Genomic DNA, 25,116 nt, shown 5'->3' with positions numbered 1-25,116 from the left:
TAAACCAGGCCGGCCAGCCGGCCGACCCGACGCATGGCCAGCCCCGGACTCTCATTGGTGCGCGCAAAGAGAACGGAAGGACGATTGGACGGCTGCTCCTTAGCTCCTCCTTCCAGGCCAGGCATCTGAGTTCAGCGACCGGCTGTAGCTCAGGACGGAGGTGGGGCGTGTTCGCTGCTCCGGCGGCGCCACCGCTGCTGCGCGAACGCCGCGCGAAATGGAGGACTCGGGAGGCGAGCGGGAGGCGACCGAGGTCGAGTGGCTGTTCCCGGATCCCAACAGCGGACTCCGGCGGGATTCACCTGCTGCTGTAGAAGGAGTCTCGTGTAAAGTCCTCGGAAATCTTCCGCCTGGGTCCCGCGGACTAGGAGCAGGGCGGCGCCTACTCCAAGAGAAAGCACGGCAGCTAAGACGGGGGGGCGGGGGAGGCTACGATCCGGTGCTTTAAAAAAAAACACTATTTGGAAACGCTGTCCCGTGTTCACACGGCACACCGCACCCTAATCTTGCCACATTTTCACCTGGTGTGTTATGTGAGTCCAGCCCAAGTAGTTTATGGTGCAATGTGAGGTGGGAATTCAGAATAAATAGGAGAAGGCAATCTTGGGCCTGGTGTCTCCCAACTTTGTAGTCGATGTGGGCTGTGCATCAGAGCTGGTGGAAGAGCTTCCCTTCTGCCAAAGAGAAGGATCTGCAGGAAGCGCATTCAAGGCGGGGGTTAGGAAGAGGACGTTGACCGTTTCTTGCTTGCCCAAAAGGGAAACAAGCCAGGATGCTTTGCAAAAAGGGATTAATCTTGGCTCAGTTAGGGAGACCATCTTTACTGCTTAAAGAGCCTTTGCTCCCTAGAATTTTGCCCTCTACTTCTGGGAGAGAGTAGGGTTGTGAATGTTACTGTGATTACCATTTCAGCAGATTTCTGCATTCACTCAACACTTTGAAGCAGAAACTAATGGCAGGAGCTGGGTTTGCATAGCACTCCTGGCCAAAGTGTGCTTGGCTTAATTGTAATTCCTTGTGCTGTGCAAATACAGAGATTGAGAATTATTCTACGGGCTGCAGCTTGCAGCTCCATGGAAAGGGGTAATATGTGTCTCCAGATGCAGCAGTGGTCATCTGCTTGCATTCACACAGCATGCTAACTAGCCCATGGTTTACTAAAGTAACCCATTTGCCTGGGAACAGTTCACACTGAACAATAAACTAACCTAATAAACTATTAATAAATAAATAATAAACTAATAAGCTAACAGCTGGGTTCACACAACAACTGGGCCACAAACCAGCCAACCCTATTTTGGCCCAATCTGCAGGCTTGCCTGTGAGATAAGATCCTTAGGATGCTTGATGCTAGACAGGCCCACAACTAGGGTCTCTTTCACCCAGAGCAAACATGGATTCTGCACCCATTCTGGAGCCCCCCCAGCACGGTGCCCTGGGCACATGCCCTGCTTGCCCCCCCAAGTGCGGCCCTGGTGCTAGATGGGAAGAAAATGACATATTTACTGAGTGAATTTTTAAACTGAAAGTTCTGATTGATAGCCTTTTAGCCAATGTAGGATTTTATTTACAAAATTGATTGATTGATTTAATTTTTATCCAGCCTTATTTATTTATTTTCTATCCGGCCTTTATTATTTTTATAAATAACTCAAGGCGGGGAACATGCCTAATATTCCTTCCTCCTCCTATTTTCCCCACAACAACAACCCTGTGAGGTGAGTTGGGCTGAGAGAGGGGGACTGGCCCAAGGTCACCCAGCCGGCTTTTGTGCCTAAGGCGGGACTAGAACTCAAAGTTTCCTGGTTTCTAACCTGGGGCCATAACCGCTAGACCAAACTATATTACTGTTAGAAAATCACAGATAATTAAAGCAGTCTAAACTTCAGCATCATGGTGTGAAAGAAGCAGAGCCTGGTCCGAAGAAGTGGCTGTGACTATGCTGAGTGGTGAGTTAGGCTGGATACTACAAAGGTAATGGGAAACAGATTTTTCTGAACTTTAATCTTTGTTGCAGTTTATCATGCCCAAGCTGTGCCAACTGGAAATGCCTGGAACCGAATCATTGTGCATCTGGACTTGGACTGTTTTTATGCCCAGGTAGAAATGAACTGCAATCCTGAATTTAGAAGCAAACCCTTAGGTAATCTTAGAATTTTGATGGTGAATACTGTTCCATGGGATATATTAAAAGGGTGGCTCTGCCTGTACTCTCTTCTTTTTCAAAGGAAACAAGCAATACATATTTTGTTTTCCATCATAATCAAGATAGTAAGGAAACTGCTTGCTCTTGTGGTGGTTTAGCAATTCTCATTGGCTGAGTTAACCATTGGGACAGGGTTTACACAGGATGCTAATCCATAATGTGGTTTATTTGGGTCTTGGCTTCATATGTTGTATGACCCCTGTCAACAGTTTAAGATTTAGTGTGCTCTGTGAATCTAGTCAATTGTTGTTTGTTTACTAAAATTCTGGCCAACATAATGTAATACCTTGTGTGAATTAAGTGTGCAGATTGGCTGTGATCCAACTCATTTACTTGATTCGGAATGCCAGGTTGATTCAGAAAGTCAAGTCAACCCAAACATGCTTCAACTCACTTTGGAAAAAGAAGGGCTGAGTTTTCAGTCTGATTCAGAAAAGGGATTCGGTTCAGAGATTCAGTCAAACTGCAGCTGCGTGTTTTCAATTTCAGTCATATTATTGACAGCTATCAGAGCTGGCGGTGGCGCTGCGGGTTAAACCGCTGAGCTGCCGATCGGAAGGTCGGCGGTTCGAAACCGCGCGGCGGGGTGAGCTCCCGTTGTTAATCCCAGCTCCTGCTCACCTAGCAGTTCAAAAACATGCAAATGTGAGTAGATCAATAGGTACCGCTTCGGCGGGAAGGTAACGGCGTTCCGAGTCGTCATGACGACCACATGACCCGGAAGTGTCTATGACAACGCCGGCTCCAAGGCTTAGAAACGGAGATGAGCAGCGCCCCCTAGAGTCAGACTCGACTGGACTTTACGTCAAGGGAAACCTTTACCTTTACCTATCAGAGCTGGATTGCCCATTTCAGCATTGGGCTGCTTCTGAACACCGAGAATAGTCTGTTCCCCTACCTCCAGCAAATTTTAAGCGCTGCCCCATCCACCAAAAAACCAAAGGTCGAGTTCCACAGCTCAACTTGAGAAGATGAGAAGTTTGTGCAAAATACTCCAAAAGTCTGAGTCTTGTTTTTAATTTTCAGTAGCTCCAAATGCAGTCCTTGGCGATATAATGTGATTCGGGGCTTATTGCAATGTATGAAGCCAGGCATGGCATATAGCAGGAAACGTGGCTTATTCAATAAGCCACAGTTAAAATAAATCAGGGCTTAGTGTGATGCATGAAGCCAACTACCCTGAGAGTGCTAATACTTCAGCATTGAATGCATCAAGAAGCCATCTCCATTGAACGGATGGAATTGCAGCTGAGAGTAAATTTACATAAAGTTGCTTTTCTGGCAACTTTGGCAATAATAGAAGCTATATTGTGAAAATTATTGAAAGGCATTTGGCATGTAGCCACTGCCATATGGAGTCTTACTGCTAAGTCTGTACTTACTTTCAGTTGTGCGGCAGAAACACCTGGTAGTCGCCTGCAATTATGAAGCCAGGAATGTTGGTGTGCAAAGACTCATGAATGTGAAAGAAGCAAAAGAAAAATGTCCAGATATGGTGCTGGTTAATGGAGAGGATCTGACAAAATATAGGGAAATCTCTTGCAGAGTGACAGGTATTGCTTTGATAATCTTATCCTTGTAGCACTGGAAAATGTTGAGCTTATTTTCTTGGGTTTGGTATTTTGAGAGTATTCCTACATCATAGGAATCCATCCTTACTTTAATCCATCCTTACCTTAATCATGGCTTGTTGAATTGACCAGAAGCCTGGCTTCATACACAGTGCTAAGTCATAAAGCATGATTTATAAGCCACAATGGCTGAGTTGACATCTTACATTAATTCCAAACCAAAAAAAATGTGCTATGATGCAATATGATATGTAAACCTGGCCATTGAGGTTGTAAACCATGATATAGACCTTAACAGGTTATGTGAACCCAGCCAGGAATAGCTTATTCAAAGCATGGTTTGGCAAACTATGGATCAGCATATGTGAATCCGGTCTGTGTTAACTGAATCTTGTGATGTTGCTCCTTCAAATACTTTTTGTCAAATTTCTGTGAAGATCGATGTTGCCATTCATGAAAGGATTATCAGAAAACAAATGGATGAGGGAAGATTCCAGGAATTACTCTCTCCATTCCCACTTTTGTTACACAATGTGTAATCAAGCCAGGAGACAGTATTTGAGGATCTTCTTGAGCAATTTACTCTGTAGGAATGATGTCACAGGACCGTGTTCTGATGTATTGTCTGTTAGGTGCAGATAGATTTCTCAGCCAGAAGCCATTCTGCTCAGAGTAAGTTCTACAGATGGCCAAGTTAGCAGGCATATTTCCTATCTTGTTTTTGTTCATTTCAGCAGTAGCTTGTTCCTTTTAACCCGAGGATGGAAGCCCAGTATCAGATTTGCTTAAACAAGAAGTCATGTTCCATTTTGGGATCCTGTCTAAAATGATTTTCTCAGGAGGGTGCCCAAGAGATGTAGACTGAAGAAATAGTCATAGGGTCATCTCACAATGGCAGTGGGAATCAAAAGAATCAGCCTCTTCCAAAGCCATCTCAACAATGTTGGGTGTTATTCCAGTGTGTGTGTGCGTGTGCGTGCACATGTGTGTGTGGAGAGAGAGAGCTGAAAATTGTATCTCTGCCTTTCCAAAGTAAAAATGAAACTTAGGATGACTCAACAAGAGGTTAAACATTACTGAATCATAAAACATGGTAACCCTGTACAGTCATGGACCTTACAGGGCTTATCAAATGCTTGCTGGAACACATTGTTAAAGTAAAATAGGGAGGTTTGAAAAAAGAGGTTTCTAAAGCAGACCTCTGTAGGTGAAAAGTTCCGTAATCACAATTAGACGGGAAATGGAATAAAACTCAAGAGGCTAGCACACACCATGACTGCATTTGCATAGCTGGCTCACCCATGACTAACTTATCCATAGCTTGTTCAACTCAGTTTTCTGGATTTGCACAATATGCTGAAGCATAAACTAACCACTCAGGCTCAAAAAAAGAAGCTAGATTAAAATGTGTCTTGATAGATTGTGGTCCAGTTTGTGTGTGTGTGTGTGGGGTGATTATGGACATTTTTTAATAGAGAAAATATATGCGGTCACATATGTGCGGTTGATAGCAACTTGATGGCATATAATCAATGTTTTGTGAACCAAGCCATTGTGTTAAGCTGTAAACCAGGTTTTTCAACCCACAAGAGCTAGATTCACACATCAGGCTAACTCACAAACCAACCACTGATTTGAACATAGTACCTGCATAGAGTCTTTTTAGATAGAAGTGGTCTATACATTGTATAAATTAATCAAGTTATATACTACAAAGTCTTCTGAATGATGGCAAAACTCTAGTGTGGATCCCCTAAAACTCTTCCAAAACAAGACTGCAGTCTCCAGAAAGCATCTTTTTAGCTATAAACCAAGATGTCCCCTATGAAGCTGGTCTGTATCTCCTGTGATTGGATCTATAGACTTTGACCTCCCAGGCACTAAGATTCATTTATATGATAATATCTTTATGTGTGAACCATGTTAATGTTCATGAACTACTGTTGAGCCTAATGCAATTAAGTTTTCAGTGACGTAGTGATGAACATCAATGCTGAGCAATAATCCCTGCATCACCTTTTCCTTAGGCCTTGGCAAGGTGGCTTGCTTTGCCTCAGTGAGATGCTAGACCACCTAGATGGGGCCAGTTCTTAAAGGAGCAACATCTCCAGTGTTTCCAGTAGATGCCTCTAGCAAGCGTCTTTTGGCTCCTGAATTGGACAAGGCCTTAAAGCATAGCATAGCAAAGCAAAGCAATGTAATGGATTTGCATTAAAATAAAACCGTGGAAGGGAAGTGTTGGATTGCAAAGTTCCTTTCCAGCCACTGTTGTAGCAAAACACCCCTTCAAGCTTTGTGTGATATAAAAGTATGCCAAGATGATCCTGTAGTTTATATATGATGCATTTAGTTAATCATGTCTCCTATATGTGTGTGTGGATTGGTATGTTAGAGACCACATGGTAGCTTATTACACTTTGTACAACACTAAAGCAGCATATGGTTTGCTTGGAGGAGGGCTGGGCGTTTGTGTGAATTCAGCTACTTCGGTTTGTAACCTGTAGCGTGTTGTGTGGACTCAGCCAGTTGTGGCCCTTAATATCCCTAGCTTATTAAGATGTGTGGGTTTTTATGTATTTAATAACTTCGTTGCTGCGATTATTTATTACTTGAGAGAATAATATGGATTTTTTTATATTTAAAAGGTTTACAGTGTATTTGCCCTCTTCACCCTGTACCACATATTAACTTGATTACATTCTTTTTTTTTTTTTAAACACTTACAGCATTGTTAAAAACATTTACTCCACTGGTAGAAAGGTTTGGAATTGATGAAAATTTTGTGGACATCACTGAATTAGTGAAAAAGAGACTGATACAGTGGGAAAAAACAGCTTTTCCTAAAATTTCTGTTTGTGGTCATGTATATAATAATCAAAGTAAGTATTATTTTTTTTTTACTACAAGGTCAGATGTACAGTCCAGATCCTATAATAATGCGATGTTGCATAAAACAAAGGGCATTTGCAGTACAGAACGACTGCTATTTATGTTGGTTCTTCTTTGTTTTATTCATGACCTTGCTTGGTTTTATTTTTTTGTCTCGTTAACACAGCAGACTGAGTTACCTCGTAAACATGTTTAGATTTCTTACCACAGGGACCTTTACTCGTAAGTGTCATATAGTTTGAAAAACATCTTGAATTGTAGTTTACTAAAACTGCAGCTATGCCAAAATGACTTTGTGCTGGCTCAGTTTCGGTATAATGCCAAATAAAATAAGATTCACATTTATATATTCATAAAACAATTTCTGTCCCACCTTTTGGTCATGAAAACAATCCCAGGATAATGACAGTTCTTTAAAAGGTAAAGTTTTCTTTGAGTCAAAGCTCAGCTTCTGGCAACTTCACAGACACGTCCATGTAATTTTCTTGGCAACAGTTCAGAAGTGGGTGTTTTTCCAACTTCCTAGTCTAACCCAGAGTCCTGGGATTTTCTGTTGGCCTCCAATCCAAGAATTAACCAGGTTTGACCCTGTTTGGAGGTTCAGTGGCAAATGGCTTCCTTACTGTTGCCAGAAAACCCCTGTGGAGACTAGTCTGCAAAGCAATCGAAAGGTGAGCTTGACTTGAAAAAAACTTTAACTTTCCTTGAGGCTCTGTATCTCAAATAAATAAATGGGAAAATTTCAGCCTTGCTTTTAGCAGCCTTTGAAAATCACACCTATTTTAAAAAGCATGGTCCCCAGCCACAAATAGAACACCTATTCATTTCAATTTCATATTGCATTTGGATAACCCACAATTAGTCTTTGAAGGCATGTAACTTGTACTGCCCATTTCCCAGAGTTGGTATCCTGGCAGAGTGAAAGTTTTCCTTTAACATGCAGTGTCTTGTGGGCTCCGTAAGAGGGATGGCTCTGTCAGGTGGCCTCCTCAGATTTTTTTTTTCTGTTGGCTTCACAGCTGTCAATTTGCACGACCCAATGCACGTAAAACTAGCTGTGGGATCTCAGATTGCAGAGGAGATGAGAGATGCCATGTGCAGCAGGCTAGGGCTCACAAGCTGTGCAGGTGTGGCCACCAATAAATACCTCTCCAAGCTGGTCTCTGGGACCTTTAAACCAAATCAGCAAACAATTCTTCTGCCTGAGAGCCGGCAGAACCTGATGGCCAGCCTTGACCACATAAGGAAACTACCAGGTAAGATGGGAAAAAACACCCTTGTTTTTGCTTTTCTTCCGTGCATGCAGCTGAAAGGAGAGCGCAGGCATCTTGCGGCCTCTGTGGGAACTTCATTTTAGCCCCCATGAGAGTGATTTGCCTGGCAAGCTGCTGTTCAAAAAGCTGGGGGGGCAGGTGGAGAGAGAAGTAAAAATTAGAGAGGGTTAAAAAAAGGATATCTGCTAGAGCTATGCAAATCTGCCAAGGGCAGTTTAAGGCCCTCACACAGCAGCTGCATTGCTTACAGACCCGGGAAACAGCCTTTGAGGAGTCTGCGTGCAGATGCCTCTTTTGATTTTTGCCATGGAGGTGGAGTAAGAGGCAATGAACAGCCTGTGAGATGGTGCAAAACTTTCAGCCAGAGCAATTAAACTTGCCTTGCACAGGTCTAATGCTGGAAGGGGAAAATCAAGGTGTCAGAAAAGGGGGGACTTCAGGCCCTTTGGTCTTCAGCTGCCCACCACTTAGCTCATAGCCCCCCATTTATGTTGTTACTAAAATGCCCCATTGCTGTGAGGAAAGGGGCAATGAGAGATGGAAAGGGAAGTACGGTATTCCCATTTCCTCTGTTGTTTCTCAGGAGGTGACCTCATCCAGCCTCAGAAGCTAAGCAGGGTCAGCCCTACTTAATGCTTGGATGGGAGATCTTCAGGGAATTCCAAGGCTTTAGGCTAGACTGGGAATTTGGGGGACGGGGAAATTCCCACACTCCTAAGAAAGCAGTAGCAAACCAATTCTGTGGCATTGCCAAGAATGCTCTATGGGAATGTCCATGAGTGTTTTGGAGTTAGGCGTGACTTGAAGACTTGACTTTGGTGTTCTGTCTGTATATTGATTGGTTTCATACACATTTTCCAGTTCAAGTCCTGTCTTCTGTCTCACTAGAAGACTTGGATTCCTCAGCGTACCTCAAGTGCTACGTATATAGCCAATTATCTTTCTTATGCAGGGATTGGCTTTAGAACAGCAAAGCACCTCCTAAATCTTGGGCTTTGCACGGTGCAGGATCTCCAGGCCTGTTCAGCTGAGATCCTGGAAAAAGAACTGGGAACTCCAGGTGCACATCTCATCCAGAAGCTCAGCTGGGGCGAAGACCACTCTCCAGTCATCCCATCAGGAGCTCCTCAGGTAGAACTGAAAGCAGCATCCGAAGACAAGAATTGCCCTGTCCCTTATTTCTAAGAATTCTGTGCGGTCCCCAGGCATCTTTCTCCAGTGTGGACTCTCCAGATGTGAAGACTACAGCTTCTTGATTTCCCACTCAGCAAAGACCAGGGTTGTCTAAATCGGACTTCTAGAGTTTGTGGTCCCAATGCATCTGGAGAACTACCTTGAGAACTTTTCTCCCATATAATTGAATGAGTAACTGCATTTTTCAGAAAGAGATCCTACGTGTCCACACATTGGATTAAACAATTCTGGTTTTGTTAGTTCTGGCTTAGTGGTTGCATGAACTCAGCTATTGTGGTTTGCAAGCCATAGTTTATGACAATGCAGGAGGGCTTAGGCATTTATTAAAATTTAATTGAAAGTTCCATTGATGTTTTAAAGACTGGCAGATGTGCCCTGATCCAGGGCCTAGTATGTTGGGCAGGCAGTTATAGTTTACTCAATAAACCATAATTAAACCATAGCTTAGCATCATAAAAACAGAACAATTTTTTGAAATATGTAGATTTTTCTACTACACCTCCCCCTTGTTATAACAGTGAGAATCTTATCTGTATTTTAGTAAGAAACAGAGGATTAATCAGAAATGTTTGGCCAATCCAATTCACTATTTGAAATAATATAATTTTACGGCATAATATTCTGAATTCTTGAAAAGGAAACTTTTGGGGCAGAAAAATCAACTGAATTTGCAAATACCTCATTTTCTGTTTTGTATATTACTTGTGCATTTATTGGTCAAATTATAATAACATTCATTGTTTTATTTTTAAATACTATTTTGCAGTCTCTCAGTGACGAGGACTCCTTTAAAAAGTGCTCTTCTGAAGCAGAAGTTAAAAAGAAAATTGAAGAATTGCTCACTAACCTTTTAGACAGGTGATGTTAACTTAAGCAGTTACAGAGTATTTTGGGGCTGAGCAAGATTTTGGGAACTGGGGACTGCAGTGTGTTTGTGTGAATGTATAAAGTGGGTAGAGCAGTAGCATTATGAGATCACAAGTAAATGTTCAGTCCCTTTTTTTAGTTATTTGTATTTTAAACACTTCAGCTTGAGATTTAACACTTTCTTCACCACAGGGTCCATTCAGTGGGGTAGTAGCTGTCCTTGACCTACATTGGCATGGCAGGAACATAAGAAAGCATCACTTGCAGACCCTCAAAGCAACGTAAACTTCTTGGGCTGTTCCTGGGGGTCTCCATATGTCTTGAGCTACAGCACAAGCTGTGCTGGCAGGAAACTATAGCCCAGTGATCTGAAGTGTACCAGCTTGAGGAACACAGAATTAAGCAGTCACCTCTCCTCAACCTACCATCTTGTTTGCTGCTTTCTTTTTTCTACAAATTGCTGATGATCCTCCAAGAGATTATACCTGTTGGTTAATTGACAGTTTACATAAATGCTTGACATGGATTACCCTTCTAGATGGGAATACCACTGTTTCTTGGGCCAGGCCAGACTGAAATGTGGAAATGGTCACGTTGATTGCTGATGGCTTTATGTTTTCAACAGGTTGTACAAGGATGGCAGAAAACCGCATACCGTCAGATTAACCATCCGTCGGCTTTCTGCTACCGATAATTGGTTTCATCGGGAGAGCCGTCAGTGTCCTATTCCATCTCACTTGGCCCAGAAGGTTGGAACAGGTAATTGTGCCTCATGGGGTCTTAATTTGCTCCTTTGACTTGATGCTGTAGAGAGTTCATCAATATATTGCCTCTTTCTCACTCCTCTTCCTCATTTACCCGGTAACATGCAGCACTGGACTAAGTATATCAATTTTTCTAACATGCTCCCTCCACATTTCTTGGGATTGCAGTGGGGGTTGCAAGATCCTACTGTCTTGGAATTCTGGGAGTTGTAGTTCCACCATATTTGATGGGTAGTAGATTGCCCACTGCACAAGTCTCCATTTCAAGCAGATCTCCATGATGCTCATTTGTGCATCACCCCAGATCCTCAGGTCTACAGCTGGTGCTCAAAGACAGAATGAGATACTGCCTCAGGAACTCTGTTCCATGATTTTATGAAGTCATGTCCCAAATCCTCAATGCTGTCCTTGCCTCTGTCAGTCAGCCTTTGTCCTCAAGTTCACTGTCTCTTTGTACATGGGCATCCTTCAGCTGCTTCCCAAGCTTTTCAATCCCAGCCAATCTGATAGTTTTCTTTCACAGAAACCATCACCATGCTTGCTGGGAAATGTCTATTCTTAAGCTCCTTAAAAGGTGGGTTGGCTCAAGGCTTAAGCTTGGAGGACTCTCACTTCTCAACAAGAATTCAATTTGACAGGTGCCAGCAGTTCTGTCATTTTGAGCTTGGCATTAATCAGTACCCAAACACATTCATTGTTAGTCATTAGCTCATCCATTCACCATCTTCCCAGAGCTATTCTTGCAGGTTGGACTGTTGCACTGATTGCACAGTGTTGATGTCTCACCTATTTCTTGCTTTTTAATTTCACCAATGCCTTGTTCAATAAAATACCCAATTTCTGCATCTTTCCATTCCTTTGTTATCCAAGGTTGGGTGTTTTTAGGTGGTTGTTGTTTTTTTACATTTAGCTTTCTCCTTAATTAAGAGTCTGCTTAAATGCTTTTTTTCTCCATAATTTATTTCCAGGTGACCCCAGTGTAAAGGCTCACCTCTTTTCCGTTCTTATGAAACTGTTTCGAAAAATGATAAATGTTGAGATTCCATTTCATCTGACCTTACTGAGCATCCGGTTTTCCAACCTTAAGGCCCCACCAGCTTCTTCTAAGGAGTCTATTCAATTTTATTTGAGTCAGTCATCTCCTTCCTTAAGCTGCAACAAAGTTATCCATGTAAGTTTTTCACTTTTTAATATTTATTTATTTATTTATTCACATTTCTATCACTGCCCATCTCCCCCTAAAAGGGGGAGTATGGGCGGTTTACAATAAAATAACACTAAAAACAACCACCTAAAATTACCATTAAAATATACATAAAAACAAATGTAAAATTCAAGTGGAGATGGAACACAATCACATCATATATGGTACAGAGCCTGCCCTCTGGAATGAGGTTGCCTTGAGATTGAAATGGCCCCACCCTGTTGCAGAGGGTCTTGGAGACCTGGCTCTTTGCCCAGGCCTTTGGCAAGAGTGATTGAAGCCCCCTTCTGGGTGGAGTGGGCATTTTTCTTGTGTTGCCTAGTTCTTACCATCTCTTGTTCCTTGTTTTTACTACTGTATTGGTTTTTTCTGTGTTTTTTTTTTATTTGTGAACCGCCCAGAGTCACTGTGTGTCAGGTGGTGTACAATTTTAAAATAATAATAATAATAAATGTACACTCAGGTCTCTCTAAAAAGGCCAAGATGTCAGCAGAACCGCATTTTTTATTAGAAGTGTTGAGAAAAAGAAAGTCATAAGAATAGCTGAGATCTGTACCTCACCCTAAGTTACAACTTTTTAGGAATTGTTGGTTGAGTAAATGTTAATTGGTAGGGCTTTTACAGTAGACAAAAATATAAACCGTAATTTAGAAACTACAGTGGGTAGATTTTCAAATCTAAATCATTATGTGGTTTGGCTTAATGCTCATTGACTTTGTTCTGCACACAGCATGCTGCATTTTCAGTGTGGGTTTTTTTTAATCTTTAAGATTGCCTCTTGATAGCTCTTTGCCTATTTAGTATGCTATCTCCATTTTCTTTCAACAATTACTAGGGTATAAAATAAATATTTATTAGTGCAGCAATGTATCCTAAACTAGCTAATTTCTTAATAACTGGATAAACTATGTTAAGAAGGTCTGATATCAGTTTTGTGTGTCCACCTGTCTCCACCCCAGGATTAACTGAAGTGGATAGATTGGTTCATTCCCAGTCCATGCCACTTTCACAGCTGTTCTATCTCACTTTTGCATTAATGTGAATTATAAAAATACTACTGTATTTGAATAGATACATCTGAACATACATATAGTATGTGAGGGGTCCACAATTTATCATGCATGTAACATGCTTACAGAAGGATGATCATTCTCTTTTGTATACAGTCTAAAAAACTTCTCATTTGCTACACAGACAACTGAGGACAGAAACACAGAATATACAAGTTCAGAACGTCGAGGAGAGTTCAGTGATGTTTTACCAGGAGAAAGAAACACAAGATGTGTAAATTCTCAGCTGCACAGTCCTTGTCTGCCAAAAGCAAGTGATCGTGAGTGCCCAAGTCACCTGCTTCCTGCTGGAGTAGATTACGATGTGTTCAACCAGCTTCCAAGTGACATTAAGGAGGAAATAATCTCTAGCCAAAAGAAGGACAGAGATTCCACAGTGACTTTGTGGAGCCACGGAGTATCTGAACTGAGGGAAGAATTACCATGCCACACAAAAGCCAAAGGAAGCCCTGTTTCCCTGAATTCTGGAGACCTCTGTCCACATACTAGGGCTCTGGCATTTCTTGGCATTGCACCCACAAATGAAGAACCGCCATTAGAAAAGCAAAATCCCCATGGAGAAAACTCTTCCCAGAATGATTGGCGAGAAGGCTCAAAAGTGGCTCTTCCTCCTTCTGTTGATCCCAAAACATTTTCTGAGCTGCCTGCTGAGATGCAGAAAGAACTGCTGGCAGAATGGAAGAGTCAAGAATCTGTTTCCAAAATGCACGTCAGCAAAGATGTGGCCCTCAAAGGGACAAAGAAAAGGCAGAGTTCATCTCCAGGGTCAAATAGTTTACTGCGCTATTTCAAACCAAGATGATTCCAGTGCATGTTTGGTGTAGTGACTATGGAGTAGATGGAATGTAGATCCGGAGATGGAGGCCTATCTTCAGTCAAATCATATGGCTACTTTCTAGGATGGTACTGTTTAAGGAAGTAAGTGGGGAAGACTTTTTTTTTAATGCATCCGTACAACATACTCTCCAGATACTGTATTTTCAAAGAATACCTATCCAGGATAACTTAAAGCCATGCTAGCTGGGAATTTTGGGAACCGTCACCCCAAATACATCCAGAAGGTAGCAGGCTGGGAAGGCCAAGTTTGTATGTGTACGTATTTGCAAATAGAACATAGACACTCCACACACAATTTTGATATTTTATGTACATGAGCCTGAAAATGGTTTCCCATCTCTCTAAAATCAGTGTCTCAAAATCTGGGGAGTGGGTAGAAGCAAGGGAAAGGATGTTGAAATAAAAAGCAGTCCCAGTAATTTTTTCTCCCTTCATTTCTTTAGTCACAGATGCTCGAGGGGTAGGGTATACCAACCTGGTCAACTTTGAGATGTGTAGACTTCCAACTCCTAGAATTCTTAGCAATGGCCATGCTGGATGGAGCATTCTGGGAGTTGAAGTCCAGACATCTTAAAGTTGCCCAGGTTGAGAAATACTGCTATAGGGTTACACATTCTCACCAATGGAAGAACAAGCAGAACAAGGCCAAGGGGATAGACACAAGAATATATCCCTCCAGATCAGAAGGGCCACACTTAGCAAAGCCCTTTTTGGTCTTGGTTCCCCCTCCCAAAATGTTCCTGCCTCTTCTACCAGAGAAAAAGAAAACGTCAGGCTGAAAAGAAGTCAATTGTGGGTATTTGGCAGAGGCGGGGGGAACCATAGAAGACAGATCAGTCTTCAGAATGCCTAGATCAGTGTTTCTCAACCTTTGCAACTTGAAGATGTGTGGACTCCAACTCCCCGAATTCCCCAGCCAGCTTCAACTTCAACTCTGGGAGTTGAAGTCCACACATCTTCAAGCTGCCAGGATTGAGAAACACTGGCCTAGATGTTGTCATCCATGGTTTAGTTGATCAGCATATCTGCTTCCAGCTGTATTCCAGGTTCCCCTCCAGCAGCCAGGGAAGGACACACTGGCTAGAAATACAAGCACATTAGAGAGAATCTGGATGAATAAGAAAAGGTGAAGGGACAGTCCCTGGCCACTGCCAACATAGAGCTCTTGATCACTTCCCCAGCTTAAAACATAGCTTTAGATAAGAAAAAAGCCTCCTTGTTCTGATGTAAGCGGGAATTTGGATCAAGGAGAGTGGTTTTTTTTTTGTCCTGGGTACTTGGAAGAGTAGGAAATTGCAGGAAATCTGTGTTTATGAAGAAGTATCCTTCCGGTTCTAGTGTAGAGTGAGCCTATCAGGTCCTCACCCTCAATTAATTTATGCTCTTTAGGTAACCTTGAAGCAAGGAGAAATTTTAGTTGCACCTGCTTCCATCTGAGATTTTTGGCTATCTGATCGGAAGGTCGGCGGTTCGAAACCGCGCGGCGGGGTGAGCTCCCGTTGCTAGTCCCAGCTCCTGCTCACCTAGCAGTTCGAAAACATGCAAATGTGAGTAGATCAATAGGTACCGCTTCGGCGGGAAGGTAACGGCGTTCCGAGTCGTCATGACGACCACATGACCCGGAAGTGTTTACAGACAACGCCGGCTCCAAGGCTTAGAAACGGAGATGAGCACCGCCCCCTAGAGTCGGACACGACTGGACTTTACGTCAAGGGAAACCTTTACCTTTACCTTATGGTATCAGACCTCAATTTGTAGTCATTATTCTATATGGTTAAACCCCTCTTCTCTGAATGATTCCAAAGCTACCTTTGTGTTTTTTAACTTGTTTCTGTTACTCTTGGAAGCCTCGCAAATTGAAAACACCTTTCACTTGATGGTAATACAGAGGAGAGGGCAAGAAGTCACATAGGTCTACCTCTGTTTTATCCCTGATGATGGTAAAATTGCTGTCTGGCGCTAGATCAGTAGCTGTACTCCCACCATCAGGAAAGGTTGCCAATCTCCTGCAGTGTTACAGATAAATATCCACATGTTTTGAAAATCACTCAAAATCTCAGAATCCAAATGAGATTTTGATGATCTCATTTTTGAGATCTTGTATGAGAATGCCTGCAAGCTTGTCAGATTTCTGATTTACAAAAAAAAAAACCCTTGCTTCAGAATCTGTTGTCTCACAAAGTTTGGCAGTCTTAACAATATTACAGTCATTTTGCTATAATGTTAATTCACTTTTATTTAAAGTGGGTTCCTGAATGCCATTTTACAGGAAGCCTGTTGACAACATGGGTCAAATTACTGACCTTGGTGCCAGATAAAACCTTCATGGGGTAGCAGCAGCTGAAATGCAGTTTGCTTTGTGAGTCTGAAAGGGTCATACTCTGCAGCATTTCATGTTCAAAGGGAAAAAGGTGTTCTAGAGCATTACATGGATGCACACCAAATGCATCTTTTCCTGTGCCTATACTACAGCTGCGAAGGGTAGCCAAGATCCTGGGAAAAGACACAGCTGCTTTAAAGAGGTAGTGACAGCTGCTGCACACTCAAAAACACCCTTTTCCCATTGAAGCACTGCAAAGCCCTGTTAAAGGATCATATCAGAGTGTTTTAGAAGAGAGAGTTGTGAGTCTCCCAGGCACATTTGTAATAAAGATTTGGGCACTGGGAAGATACTCAATTTCCATTTTGTTAGCTTCTTTGCCAAGAGTCAGTCTGGTGTTGTGGTGAAGGTGCTGGCCTAGAAACTGGGAGACTGTGAATTCCAGTCCTCCCTTAGGGGCTGGCTGTGTGACTCTGAGCCAGTCGCTCTTTCTCAGCCCAATCTACTTCACAGGTTAGTTGTTGTGGGTGGCGGTTGTGGGGAATATAGGAAGACAGAGCATTATGTATGCATTTGAGTTGCACAAAGTTGAGATATACATCTGGTAAATACAATGGTGCTTAAAAATATGTGAAGCCTTTTGGATTTTCATTATTTCTGCATAAATATGACCTAAAACATCTGCTCTCCACACAGCCAGTTTGGTTTAGTGGTTAAGGTGGTGAGCTAGAAACCAGGAGACTGAGTTCTAGTCCTGCCTTAGGCACAAAAGCCGGCTGGTGACCTTGCGCCAGTCACACACACTCAGCCCGAGAGCCAATCAGGCGTGGTATAAGAGTTCTAGTCCCGCCTTGGGCATGAAAGCCGGCTGGGTGACCTTGGGCCGGTCCCCCTCTCTCAGCCCAACCCACCTCACAGGGCTGCTGTTGTGGGGAAAATAGGAGGAGGAAGGAGAATTAGGTATGCTCACCGCCTTGAGTTATTTATTAAAAAATAAGGCAGGATAGAAAATAAATAAATAAATAAAATCTGTATCACGAAGAATACAAAAAATCCCCCAAAACCTTCCACTACCACCAGAGGGTAATTGGAATGCCCATCATCAATGTGTGTTAAGTTTGCAAATTAGAAATGAACATTCAGAATTTCTTCAGAATTAAGGCATAAGAAATCTCTAGTTTGTGATACTGTTAGCCTTGCAAGATAGACAGCCAATTTGGTCTAGTGGTTAAGGCTCCAGGTTAGAAACCAGGAGATTAAGAGTTCTAGTCCTGCCGTAGGCATGAAAGCCGTCTGGGTGACTTTGGGCCAGTCCCTCTCTTGCAGCCCAAGAGCCAATCAGGCGTAGTAGGAGAGTTCTAGTCCCGCCTTAGGCCTGAAAGCCAGCTGGGTGACTTTGGGCCAGTCCCTCTCTCTCAGCCCAACTCACCTCACAGGGTTGTTGTTGTGGGGAAAAGAGAAGGAAGGAGTATTAGGTATGTTCGCTGCCTTGAGTTTTTTATAAAAATAATAAAGGCAGGATTAAAAAATCTAAAAACTAGATAAAGAGAACCCAATTAAATGAGTCGCAAACATTATATTGTATACTATATACAGATCATGTTTTAGCTCATCTTTATGCAGAAATACTGAAAATTCCAAAGGCTTCATAAACTTTAAAGCACCACTGTAAATAAAAATATTCACCCTGGCGGTTTGGGACATAGAATAGTTGGGCTGGAATTTTAGTCTTGCCCATTTGGGCAATGCTTACCTAGTCCATGATGGGTCCACTGAACACAGTGCCTTTAACCCTTCATGTCAGGGATGGGCAACCTGAGGAAATTGCATGAAGCGCCCACCCTCTTTTTCTGGCCTGTTCTGACCACAACTGCTGAAAACCAGCTGCGTGGCTCCCCACCATCGTGAGACGGGAAACGCACACAAACTGACATGAAACCATCCAACAGGCTTCATGCAGCTAAGAAGACAATATCCTTTCCTGTAAACGTGGAGGGGAAGGGAAGGGGGAAAGAAAATTCTGACCTCACCTGGGCTTCTCTATTTTGCATCACTATCATCACTATCCTGCCCATATTGTCTCCACCCCCGCACCGAAAAAAAACATTGAGTGAAGTTCTCAACTGCAAAAAGCTTGCCCATCTCTTCTTGACATTAGACCAAATGCAGGGGTCTGTTGTGTATTGCAGACAAGCTTTCTTGTATCCTCTGGCAGGTTTTTACCTCTCTCTTTCCTTTAGCATTTTAAATCCAGCTTTGCAATCTGTCACGAAGTTTATGAGGCTCAAGGGCATAACGGAATCGATCACCGAACGCTTTAGCAGGCCTCCCATGTCCACCTGGATGATCACGGTAAATTTGCTTTGCTGTGGATTCCTGAAAGAGAAGAATGGAATTTTATCAGTAAGAGTCCTGAGTAAACCCACCATCCTGGCTTGCAGCACTTGGGCCAACAATGGATTTGCAAGTCTCTGCTTTCTTCAAAACCTCCAACTAAATCTTTAAAGATGACTGTAGAAAGATGGGAATAAGATGCACACATTCAGGTACAGATAGTCCTTGCTTAACCACCATTCATTTAGTGACAGTTCAGACTTACGACGGTGCTGAAAAAACTACTTGTGACCAGTCCTCACACTTACAACCATTGCGGCGTCTCTGTGGTCACATGATCACAGTTTGGGCACTTGGCAACCAGTTCACATTTATGACCATTGCAGCAACCCGTGGTCACGCGATCACCATTTTTTACCTTCCCGGCCAGCGTCTGGCAAGCAAAATCAATGGGGAACTGTGTGATTCACTTAACAACCATGTGGTTTGCTTAACACCCATGGTGATTCGCTTAACGGCCACTGCAGAAAAGGTGGTAACATCGAGTTGGACTCACTTAGCAACCAAAATTCTGGTCCCAGTTGTGGTCATAAGCAAGGACTGCCTCTAATATCAAACCATCATTTGGCACTGTAGGAGAATCAACAGTCAAGTTCATATAGAGTGCTTTCAGGTTAAATGTTTTCCCAGTAATAAATGTTTCTGCAATTGAGGCTCTCAAAATGCTTACTCTGGTAGTGGAAGACAGGCATAGCCAGAAGAGAAAGTAGTGCCCCGAACATAAGCTGGAGTTGGAGGGAAATCTGGATGATTCACACTGATACCTATAAGAAAGAACAAAGGGAATTTTAAAATCTGTTCAAATAGGCTGTATGAATCTGAAAGCCATCCAGATATGAAATCAGATTTCTCTAAACCATAGACCATGCAGGTCATTGCAGCAGAAGGAAGGGGTGTTTGGATCTTTATATAACCCATCTTTGAGTTTAGGACAGCTTTTTCACAACCTGATGCCATCAAGAAGTACAGGACCTTTAATTCCTAGCAAGCTTATTAAGATGAGTATTGTTGGCCAACACAGCACACCTGACAGTCCCTCAGATAAACTCGGACATAGAAGATAGGGTGGTGACGTGGTCTAGATGAATTCTTGTACCCCTCCTGAGGTTCTCAGAACAACCCCCCCCCAATAAATGGGACAGTTTAAGAGGTGAAATTGATTTCTTAAGACATTTCCCCCTTTAGAACAGTGTTTCTCAACCTCAGCAACTTTAAGATGTGTGGACTTCGATTCCCAGAATCCCCCAGGCTGGGGAATTCTGGGAATCAAAGTCCACACATCTTAAAGTTGCTGAGGTTGAGAAACACTGCTTTAGAACCTTGAAAGACTGGAGAAATGGGGCTGTTCTGTAAGGCTTAAGGTACCCACTTTACCACTTAAAACACTATCAATCCTACCAAAGCAATTTTAAAAAACAGCAAAATTTGGGGACCAGCCACTCAAATGACACCACTGACTCTCAGCTGCAGTCCACAGACTGGGCCCTCTGTTTGCCTTGTTCTCTCAGAGCGAGTAGAGTTTATATGCACTCAACACATTCTTATCTCTAATGGTTTTACCCAAGCTTCTTTCCAAGGTTTACTTCGCACACGTCTAATTCAGGGTTATCTGAATTGTGGCTTACTGAATTAACCCAATTGCCAGGTTCAAATAATACACTGTATCCTAAATGAACCCACCATATCTCCAGCCAGTTGAAGATTATAAAGTAGTTTGTAGGGACATTGTTTTACCGAGGCAAAGAGGAATTAGTTGTTAAATTAATTGTATAGATTTCTCTTTCCTGCATATTTGTGTATGCACACACACACACACAGTTTTTATCTTCTCCCAGTAAACAATTACTTACTGTTCGTTGTCATTAATTTTCCATCATATTTCTTTACATGCAACATGTAGACAAAATCTCTTGGTGAAATCAGTCCAAAGCCGTAACTGTGGGTTATACTGTGATAAATGAAAGTGTCCTATGGTTTAATGATAAAAAAATCCCCAAATGAAAATGTTGCCTAGCAAATTAAAACAGGTAGGTTGTCAGCTTAGAGAGAGAAAAGTGTAAATCAAACTATCAAATATTATGGCCTGAAACATCATTGCCCATCAATGGACCTTGCTTAAACAATTAGGCTTGTATGAAGGAACTACCAGTAAGTGACTTGAACACTATTTATTGCAATTCTTCACTGAATAAATTAAGGCACTACATATAATTGACTTAAAAACAATTCATTGCAACTCTTAATTGAATAAATCCTTTCCATTAACAAGCTGCTGAATAAGTGGTCTCGGGGGCGGTGGGGGGTGAACTTTGCCTATAGAGAATATGCCCTGCCATTAATTTATGGAGAACTTTGCATTCCTACACCCTGTTTGCTACTAATCACCCATTCTACAAATCTGTTTTGCAGAAGAAAAATGTTGCTTCGTGTTTCCAAACATTAGATGGCCCTAAAGCAGATCATGTGATCCCACCAGACTTTGTTTTTAGATAAGGTTGGTTCATTTAGCATTCCATGATTTGTCCCAAAAACAATTCTTGCACTTTCAGAAACTAATTTTTGTCTTTGGACCAAACTCATTGGCTATGTTCACACATGCCTAACTTGGTTATTGAATCAATATTTACATGGGTATTTACCTTAAAGACTGAAACATAAACTAACGAATGGGCTAGGTTTACACAACACACTACACTGAAGTTTTTCAACCTTGGCACCTAGAAGATGTGTGACTTCAACTCCCAGAGTTCCCCAGCTGGGGACTTCTGGGAATTGAAGTCCACACATCTTCAAGTTGCCAAGGTTGAAAACACTTCACTACACTACCCAAAAAGGAGAAGAGGCTTTCAGATCATAATGGTAGGTCTACGCAGCTGTTCGGTCTAAACAGATTGTGCATGTTGTGTGAACTTGGGCAAATTGAGTTTTTTTCATGCAACTTGATAATGTATAGGTGATTTTTATGAAACAGACAGCCAATTATGCACTGCAATCACAAGTGGAAAAAATAAGACGGGGGACCCACATCATGCTAAGCCACATTTTTTAAAACTGTGGTTTGATAAATAGAGTCTAGCTAGATGGAACCACAGAGCATGTTAAGCCAAAACCAAACACATCATGCTTTTGCATGATGTTTAAATGAAGCTTTGGTTTTCCACTTTGTCCTAGAGTGCATAATTTCTTGCACAGCTGAAAGCTGTTGGCACATGTAATTTTATGGAAGCTGTAATGATCTGTGGGAATGACCTTGGGAGACAGGAGGAAGAGCTGCAGACTAGACTATGGTCATGCAAAAGTTATCTCAGCCCACAGAAGGAAAAGAGGAGTGAGAAGTGTTTCAGAAGGGACCCTCCATAATTTTCTGGAGAGTAAAAGGAAAGGAGGGTAGAAATACTTTCAGTCTTGCAAGATTCTGTTACTGTAAAGGTAAAGGTAAAGGTTTCCTTGACATAAAGTCCAGTCGTGTCCGACTCTAGGGGGTGGTGCTCATCTTCGTTTCTAAGCCTTAGAGCCGGCGTTGTCCGTAGACATTTCCGGGTCATGTGGCCAGCATGACGACACGAACGCCGTTACCTTCCCGCCGAAGCGGTACCTATTGATCTCTTAAATTTCAGTTCCCGTAGAAACTTCTAAAGCCATTTTGGTGTGGTAGGTAAGGCACCAGGTGAGAAAACCAGGAGACCAGGAGTTCTAGTCTCACCTTGGGCACAAAGCCTGCTGGGTGACCTTGGGCCAGTCCCTCTCTGTCAGCCCTAGGAAGGAGGCAATGGCAAACCACTTCTGAAAAACCTTGCCAAGAAAACTGCAGGACTAGTCCAGGCAGCCTCCAAGAATCGGACACGGCTGAACCGATTAAAAATGAGAAAAAGGAAAGAAAGAAACATCTATCCTGTGAAAAAGACATCGACCTAAATTGCAACATATGGATGCTCTCCCCTATCTCACTGAATCACCTGGTCAATTGTTCTTACAAGTTTGTATGACTGTAACGATTTGTCCCACTTGCTGCGATACTCAGGCAGGTAAACAAAAGGGAATAATTTGTCAGACGAGATGTCCATTAACACTTCAGTCCGGTATCTGGAAAGAAGTATTTCAGTGTTAATTGATATACTGATGATGATTGCAATGCACCTCTCAGGAAAAAATCCTACCAAATCCTATATGGATAAATTGTAGTGGGGAAGAAAGTGTTGTTGGGGTTTTTTTTTTATGCCCTTTCTGTTAGAGTGAGAGTTGCTGGGAGTTGGGAGGCATATAAATATTATTATTATTATTATTATTATTATTATTATTATTATTATTATTATTAAGTAATCTTCAATTAGATTCACAGTCTAAGACTGGTGGTGCTTAATAATTCAAGTCCTAACCAGGACCTAAGCATTATTAAGGTAGTGTCTAAGAATATAGGCAGTTCCAAGCAGGATGTTTTTTGTAAAATTAGGGTGTTCAGGTCCAATACATTTCCAATTATCAAGGGAGTCCTTTAGGTATTGCTCCAAGGACTCCAATTACGATTGGTATAATAGAGGATTTCTTTTTCCATAGGCATTCTAACTTCAATCTACAAGTCCTGGTATTTTGTAATTTTTTCCAATTGTTTTTCCTCAATCCTAGCATCACCCGGTATAGCAACATCAGTGAACCAGACTTTCTTTCTTTTCAATGACTGTTATATCAGGCATGTTATGAGCAAGATGCCTGTCTGTTTGGATCTTGAAGTCCCATAAGATCTTAACCCACTCATTTTCCAAAACCTTCTCAACTTGATGGTCCCAGTGCTTCTGGCTACAATCAGATCTAATCCTCTGGCAAAGTTTCCAGTGAATAATTTTGGCAATTCAGTCATGACGCTGCTTGTAGTCAATTTATGAAATTTCGCTGCAGCCACTGATCAAATGATTAATCATTTCATCATTATTATTTTATTTCCACTCCTTGCCAAATATCATTGCATTTTGTCAAAACAACCTTAACAATCACCACTCAATGTATTACCAAGGAGCAAGCACAAGAAAAAAAAATTATAGGGGTGGAATGAAAGAACAACACTTTACTAAGTCCAAACAGGGTAAATGATGGAAAGGGGCATTGTTAATTTTTTCTTCCCACAACCAATCTTTTCTTCCCTGGACACCAAAAAGAGGGAAGCTAAATATATCAGCTCCAAAAATAGTAACCTTATTTTGTATGTGTTGGGAGAATTAGGAATGTATGGTGGATTCCACCCTGGGGGATCAAAAAAGGATGGATGGATGGATGGATGGATGGATGGATGGAGAGAGAGAGATACAGTAGATAGATGCTATCTATCTATCTATCTATCTATCTATCTATCCATCCATCCATCCATCCATCCATCCATCCATCCATCCATCCATCTATCTATCTATCTATCTATCTATCTATCTATCAAATTCATTCCCTGCCCATCTCACTCAGAGAGCAATACATGTAAAAAGGGGTGAACTTCAATCCTGGGTTCACAACCACCATCCTGACTTTTGACGCCCACCTCCCCATGGATGCCCCTGGATTCTCTTCACATGCTCCCAACACAACTACGAAGCACCCAGGATGCTGTCTTGCTACCTTAAGACCAAGGAGAGAGGTACCCATTGGAATCCATTGTTCTGCAAAGCCTGCACGCTGAAAAGTCCACAGTTAAAGAAATAATTTATACAGTTTAATACAGGAAGCTGCTGCATCCTGATTTATCAAGTCAGTCCTTTTGATCAAAGGTCATGAGCAACACTGGCAGGAAGAGTTTCAGGCCAGAATTATTCTGTGCCAGGAACTGAACCTGCAGCTTCTGAATCAAAGCAGGCCCTCTGTCCCTCTTCCCAGTTACCTAACAATATTAGATAAGGTTGCTGGAAATGTCAATCATTAACTGAACAGCTCTCTCTCTCTGGCTTTTATCCTAGGAAACCAAGTCAGTCAACATTTAAGAAAGAAATATTGTCAATAAAAAGAAAGTAATGGCCACCTTATTTGTTTTTTTAAGATAATTTTAAAGGCAATTGTACTAGATATTAGGGTGCTGAGGTTGTCCCAAGTGATTCAGAGTGAGGCATGTCACACTTTAAAGAAGTTACATTTTTTCCTAGGCTCACATGCAATTCACACGCAGATAAAAACAATTGATTTAAGGAGGTGTCAATAGATCATCCACACGTATCCACAATCACCTTTTGACCATGGATCACTGCACAGCCTTACTAAGTATATGGAAATCAGTCCATTAGATGCAGTTGTCTTCTTCAATTGCTTGGATACAATCAAAAAATGATAGAATGATCTCAATTTGAATTCAGGGCAAGCCATCTAACATCACAGTGATCCAAATATATGCCCCAACCACAGATGCTGAAGAAGCTGAAGTAGAGCAGTTCTATGAGGATCTGCAGCACCTACTGGACAACACGCCTAAAAGAGATGTTATTTTCATCACAGGAGACTGGAATGCTAAGGTGGGCAGTCAAATGACACCTGGAACTAGAGGTAAGCATGGCCTGGA

General features: G+C 42.1%; 2 protein-coding genes across 3 annotated transcripts; one reads left to right on the top strand and one right to left on the bottom strand.

Moving 5' to 3' along the window:
• Window positions 1-57: 57 nt before the first annotated feature.
• On the top strand, window positions 58-15,298 carry POLI (DNA polymerase iota). 2 transcript variants are annotated; one of them, XM_063295816.1, is made up of 10 exons: window positions 58-326; window positions 2,018-2,143; window positions 3,595-3,759; window positions 6,504-6,656; window positions 7,686-7,922; window positions 8,893-9,071; window positions 9,901-9,992; window positions 10,627-10,760; window positions 11,734-11,936; window positions 13,164-15,298. In XM_063295816.1, the coding sequence occupies exons 1-10, from the start codon at window positions 218-220 to the stop codon at window positions 13,839-13,841; spliced, it is 2,076 nt and encodes a 691-aa protein (XP_063151886.1). In that variant the 5' UTR covers window positions 58-217; the 3' UTR covers window positions 13,842-15,298. The 2 variants fall into 2 exon arrangements, with proteins under 2 accessions (XP_063151886.1, XP_063151887.1); XM_063295817.1 differs by lacking the exon at window positions 7,686-7,922 and having other exon boundaries at window positions 60-326.
• Window positions 15,299-17,425: 2,127 nt separating this feature from the next.
• STARD6 (StAR related lipid transfer domain containing 6) lies at window positions 17,426-22,666 on the bottom strand. Its single transcript, XM_063291139.1, has 4 exons — window positions 22,547-22,666; window positions 20,441-20,558; window positions 19,261-19,354; window positions 17,426-18,572 (listed from the first exon to the last, which is right to left on the bottom strand). The coding sequence occupies exons 1-4, from the start codon at window positions 22,652-22,654 to the stop codon at window positions 18,416-18,418; spliced, it is 477 nt and encodes a 158-aa protein (XP_063147209.1). The 5' UTR covers window positions 22,655-22,666; the 3' UTR covers window positions 17,426-18,415.
• Window positions 22,667-25,116: the final 2,450 nt, after the last annotated feature.

The sequence above is a fragment of the Candoia aspera genome, chromosome 2 (genome assembly GCF_035149785.1).
Source record: "Candoia aspera isolate rCanAsp1 chromosome 2, rCanAsp1.hap2, whole genome shotgun sequence".
NCBI classification, from domain to species: Eukaryota; Metazoa; Chordata; class Lepidosauria; order Squamata; family Boidae; genus Candoia; species Candoia aspera.
Note: the sequence above shows the minus strand (reverse complement) of the source record. Positions and strands in the feature narration are given on the sequence as shown.